Below are 6,000 nucleotides of genomic sequence, written 5' to 3' on the forward strand. Positions count from 1 at the left end.
TAATGCCTTGCCATCGGCTAAGCCTATCCTCATCAGCTTTGTTGGGAAACCAGTGGGACTTCACAGGAAGTTCCACAGGTCACATCCAAAACAGCATCCGATATTGTGACCCAAAACACTTCTTCCTGGTTCATATCAGTAGCTGACAAGTTTTCACGCAGAAAAGCAACCTGCAATCTACTTGTTCAAATTACCACACATAACTAAGTAGAACTTTGCTACAGATCTAAACCAAATCTTTTTTTACGAACATCATAAAGACCATAGTAATTGATTTGTCTGCCTCTTGCTAGCTTTAAAAAACACCAACAGAGAGGGCATTCTAGCTTGTCCTCTTCATTCATATGTTGTAGCTGCAGGACATCCTGCTTCATTAGAACATGTCTCATATATGTGGTAGCTACACATCAGCATCAACTACTACACGAAGTAGAAGAATCATCACAAAACATTAACACATCTCTAATTAACTTCACATTCACAGTGAAGTCGAAAGCCTGACAAACATAAATTAATCTTATAGGCTAATACTATTAATTAACAAGTTCTAAAAAGAATTATTTCAATTATTTAAAATGAAAATCAAATTCCTCATAGGCAGCGGAGATGGAGGATGGGTCGGTGAGGTTTGGTTTTGATGGAAGGAGTCGACGGTGCTTCGTTTAGTGTACTCTCTGATGTTGTAATCGGGGAACTGGCGGGCTGTGCGTAGAAAAGGGTGGTACAGATAATGGATTTCGCCTATTGAGATACCGACTGACATATGGAGATCGGCTTTTAAAGTAGCTCAATCATCTTATATGAATTCCAGTCTCAGGTGATCCAAAACTATAAACAGCACATGAATTACTCAAAATGTCTGTATCTCACAACACTCTTCGTCGCGCTTAAGAAAGACATATAGGTCAGTGGAAAAACCGAAAGGCACACTCAGAAAAGCGAAAAAAACTGCCAGATCGAATATGTAGAAGCCTCACAGTAACTTACCAAACAACACCAGACTCCTAGAAAGAAGTCACTTGACGAGCAACAAGTGTCAGCCTATATAGCAATCTTATGTTAAATCAAAACACAGCTCTTTTTATATTTATGGAGTAAGCTCGCCAGTAAGCACAAGTGAAAATATACTGGGTATTACATGAATTGTACTTGTATCCCTCACTATTCCCCAACGTGAAGAGAATGCAATGGGCTCGTGCTAGTTTTACCAGTCCAGTGATCCTTGTGGTGGTTACTCCTTTCCATTAAAATCAGGGCAAGGCCATACACCCACTTTGAAGCTCTCTCTTTATGGCAAGAAAATGTATGCTGGACAGGGCCATGACGCATTCCTCTTAAGCTAGCAAAAGGAATTACTTCATAGAGTTGACAACACTAAATTGTTCTTGAACTGGCAAGGATACAACTCAAACTTGAGAATCATCTTTTCCCGGACTGGATGCACTCCCATTAGCCTAGATGTCCATTGTTGTTGTAGAACACTTAATGTCTTTCCTCCATCTGCTATCTTCTGCATGCTTAAAAGTCTGCTGGATCCATTTATAGAGCATAGCGCTGCCTCTTATCAAAAAATTAGCATCACACTGATCCGAGGAATAACCCTTTTTTCTAGGTATCCTATGTTGTACTAAAATAGTCAAATAGTAAAAAATAAAAATTGATTTCCGTTTTAAGGGACGTGCAAACAACCAGAAAATGAGATACTATATTTTACAATCTATGCAATCTGGCATCAGTTCATAATCATGAACAGTGCATGTATTTATTATATATCCAAATCATCATCTGGGTCCTCGTCAGAATCTGGCATCTCATCATCTGAATCACGAAAATATATTATCTCACCTTCACCAGAGTCAGTTTTTTGTGAATTCCCACTTGAAGAAAGAGTTGCCTCAGTTTTGCTCTCTGTAAGAGATCTTCGACCATCATAGATATGAATAGGTCCACCGTCTCCTAAAGCAAACAAAAGTGAAGGTTAAGAATTGATGTAGAAGCAAACATCTTCTACTTTCTAAGATTAAATAAAATCTCAAGTTAAGGAATCAAATCTATTAATCAATCCACGTTTCCACACCTTGGTGCTCAAAAGGCAGTACAACCTTAGCCCTGTCAACCCGTTCTTTCTCTGTTAACTCTAGATTAAACTGCACCTGTTGAAAGAAGCACCAGTTACAGAAAAATGAGTGAAGTTACACAAAGTACATCTGCTATCTTGGGGGTGCACATGTGCATGGGTGCATGTACTGGTGTGTGTGAGAGAGAGCACTCCACACTGACCTTTGGCACAAGGCCTTGATTAATTTGATTAACTAGCCCATCTTCAGATGAAACAGATGTAAAATTGTTGCTTGACTGATCAATATGAAATCCTTCATTCTAAAAACAGAATAAAAATCCGTTACAGCAATTTGATGCTTCATAATCAGGGGCAACAGATCCCACCAGACCCTTCCAAAAAAACAGAAGAAAGAAAGCAAGCAAGCAAAGAGAGAAAAGGAGAGAGACACTCACCACCACACGAACACGCCCATTCCGGCGCTTGAATCGGACTTGAAGCTTTCCTTTCCCAAAGTTCTGTTCCAACAAAGAGAGGTTTTCTAAATCCCCTCTCTTTCCACCAGCAGTTTGATGCAGTGGTTCTACACTGGCCACCACAGAGGACAGATATTCAAGAGCAGATGTAACTTTGATTTCATGAAGGTCTGAATGTAACAACCAAAAGATGCTAGAAATCTGTTCTGCAATCATGAAACACAGTGAATATACACTCAATATTAAACCACATCAATGTCATCAAAACCCTTCTGCCAATCCTAAAGGATTCAGATTTATTTAAAAGGAAAGGCAAACCATTAATTTTTATGTATTTAAACACCAAAGATCAAAGGAAAACAGTGCATTAAATTACAGAAAGTCTGGGGGGGAACATAAATGCTAATACCATGGCTACGAAGGTTGCTTAAAAGGCCTGCAACTGTTGGTGTAGATGTATGTCTTAGCATTTCATTTATCTGGTTAAAATTGTGAAGAATCCATCAGAATGAAATCATAGAAGAAAAGGGGCAAACATATGAGCTGTAAGACGTGAAAGACTACTCAACATTAAAACTGAGCATTCTGACATATTGTGCTGTCACTAGAATTTTATATAAAAGGACAAACTACCACAAGTTCAATATCTCACAAGTTAAACAAAACTATTAAATTATGATAACAGATTGAAATTGTTCTTTTGGTGATTTAACAGCAAATAAATATACTCTGTATTGATCAGGTTTTTGAAGAACTGTAATGATGAAGGAAGTGTTGTGTCATTCCCAAGGATAGCCAACATCATCTCTATGTCCTAGGATCCATTCTACTGCATTAGAACATGCCTCGAGAAATAAGGAGAATGATTTCGATACCAATCAACAAATTCTCTGGGTTTTCCATGAGCACTGTTCATGTGAGCATGCCTGCTGAACTAAACTGAGACAAAAAAGCACTATGCAAGTACCTTTTGGCATCTTTTGCTCTAAGAACCATATTTCAAATTTATTCCACGTGAGTTAGGAGAAAACAAAAAATACAATCAAATCCATCCATTTCAGCATATGAACCTCCTAATATTCTGAAGTAAGACACTAGACATACAATCCCTAATAATGCCTTCCCTCTGGCTAAGCCTGTCCTCATCAGGTTTGTTGGGAAAACATTGGCACTTCACAGGAAGTTTCCACAGGTCACATCCAAAACAGAACGATACTTTCTAACAGAGGCATCCAATATAGTAACCCAAAATACTTCTTGGCTCATATCAGTACTTGACAAGACGTTTCCACACAGAAAAGCAACCTACAATCCATTTGTTCATATTACCACACATAACTAAGTGGAACTTAGTTATAGACCTAAAGCAACAATTTACTAGAAAATCATTAGACCACACCAGCAGGATCACCTGAACTTCATTTAAACTTAACAGCGATGGCCATAGCCCTAATTTTTCATATTCTAAACACAGTTATCAGAGATTCAAACTTGCAGGTTCCAGAATTACCGAATCTATGGCAACAGAAAAACGATCCTTTCCTTGTCCCACCAACCCTGCAAGTAAAAACACAAAAAACTACTCGCAAATTAACCAACTGATGGACCAAACAGTTTTTTAAGCACAATACTTCTCAGAAGAATCCACTTTTCTTCTATTTCCATTATTGCCATATCTTTCACATACAAAACCAAGCAGCAACAAAAATTCACACAGAACTTGCCTTTCCCCAGTTCAAGAATCATAGAGTACAGCTTGTCCAAATCCTTCACATCCTTACAGACACGGCTCAAACTTGAAGAAGTTTCATGGGAAGCATCCATGAAATTTCCCGACCCCATAAGCTGATCCTTCCAACAAAGCGGATCCGTATAACAATCCAAAATCTGAACCCTACAACAACAATAATTCAGCCCACATGTCCCCGCCCATAAATCACTTCACAAATTCTACAATCACAAAAATAACACGATTTTACCAAAAACATAAAAATTATATATAAAAAAAAAAAACACTTAATATTTTTTTCCATTTCCTTCACTTTCACAATAACCAAACAGTGTGTATAGAGTAAATAACTTTTTACCATTTATGAGATGAATTTACATCAATCCCTCTACTTTTCAGTAAATCCACGTAAAACGAAGGGCTCCGTGAAAACGCAACAATCACAATACCACTGCAACATCAATTAATTAATCTCGATTAAATTAATAAAACAACAAAAGGGACCAGAAACGGCGTGGTTTTGAATTGGACAAACCGGGACTGGGATTTGGAGGCTAAAATGAAGGAGGAGAGCTGGGACAGCACGTGAGAGAAGACGTGAAAACCGAAAGGAGAAGCTGCAGTATCTTTGATAGTAAGAGCTGGTGCTTGCTCTCCTTCTAACGATCCGTCTCGTAGGGTTCTGCACATTGATTCTGCCATTGTTGACTCTCAGAGATTTTGAGAACTGCAAATAAAACCCTAATTTTGAGGGTTTTTGAAAAGATTTTGGGGGGTTTTGTAGTTTGGTTCCTGGATTTTTCTATTATTACTAAATGGCCCTAAAGTTTGGATTTGTTTAGTATTTTTTTTATTTGTGTACTTTGTTAAATTTATTAATTCTCTTAAAATTGCTGCATATTTTTTTTAACCAAAATTAGTTAGGAGCTTTCATATAAGTTTTTTTTTTCCTAAGAGATTTAGTAAATAAATAGGATTTTTTTAGGGAAATAAATAAGAATTTTTTGCTTTAAAAGGTTTGTAAAAACAATTTTAAGAAAAAAATCAAAGAAAACTTATTATTTTGCAATATTTTATTTTTTTTTATAAATTATAAGCTAAATTATTTTTTATATTAGATAGTGGCTCACCTGTTAAATAGATTTACAGACATTAAAGAGATAGAGACTAGAGAGAGAGAAACAGGAGAAAGGAAATTAAAAAATAAAATATAATAGATAAAAATATTTTTATCATTTTTTTGTACTATATATAATTTTTTTATGTCATTCTCGTATCTATTTATGTCCGTATACAAGCATGGTATAATTTTTCTTGATATAAAGTTAAAATTAGCGTTCTTGTTTTGGTGTTCAGAACAAAATAAAAGCTATTGAGTCTAGTTTCAAAATATTTTTTATTTTAAAAATAAATTAAAATAATTTTTAATTTTTAAAAATTTATTTTTAACATTAATATATCAAAACAATAAAAAAAAACTAATTTAAAACAAAAAACAAATAAATATTTTAAAAACAATGGTGTAGGTGAAATACCAAACACATTCTTATATTTGAATTCCGAACTTCTTTCTTTTTCTTCTTTTTTTTCACTAATTTTCAAAAGTCACAAAAACACCTACCACAAGTAGTATTTGAAATCATAGTTTTGAAATCCGGTCCAGTCTGGTAGATCAATCCAAGGCTGGAACCAGGTCGGGTTTAAGAAAAAATAGGAAAAGTCAAAACCCGAGGTGA

The 6,000-nt window shown here is 35.7% G+C and overlaps 1 protein-coding gene across 2 annotated transcripts; it reads right to left on the bottom strand.

Annotated features, from left to right (window-relative positions):
* Positions 1-1,054: 1,054 nt before the first annotated feature.
* Positions 1,055-5,070, bottom strand: LOC18110001 (elongator complex protein 5). 2 transcript variants are annotated; one of them, XM_024593188.2, is made up of 9 exons: positions 4,800-5,069; positions 4,623-4,715; positions 4,260-4,429; positions 4,046-4,092; positions 2,945-3,014; positions 2,515-2,741; positions 2,281-2,379; positions 2,078-2,153; positions 1,055-1,956 (listed from the first exon to the last, which is right to left on the bottom strand). In XM_024593188.2, the coding sequence occupies exons 1-9, from the start codon at positions 4,964-4,966 to the stop codon at positions 1,766-1,768; spliced, it is 1,140 nt and encodes a 379-aa protein (XP_024448956.2). In that variant the 5' UTR covers positions 4,967-5,069; the 3' UTR covers positions 1,055-1,765. The 2 variants fall into 2 exon arrangements, with proteins under 2 accessions (XP_024448956.2, XP_024448957.2); XM_024593189.2 differs by lacking the exon at positions 2,945-3,014 and having other exon boundaries at positions 2,515-2,736; positions 4,800-5,070.
* Positions 5,071-6,000: the final 930 nt, after the last annotated feature.

Source organism: Populus trichocarpa, chromosome 4 (assembly GCF_000002775.5).
Source record: "Populus trichocarpa isolate Nisqually-1 chromosome 4, P.trichocarpa_v4.1, whole genome shotgun sequence".
Lineage (NCBI taxonomy): Eukaryota > Viridiplantae > Streptophyta > Magnoliopsida > Malpighiales > Salicaceae > Populus > Populus trichocarpa.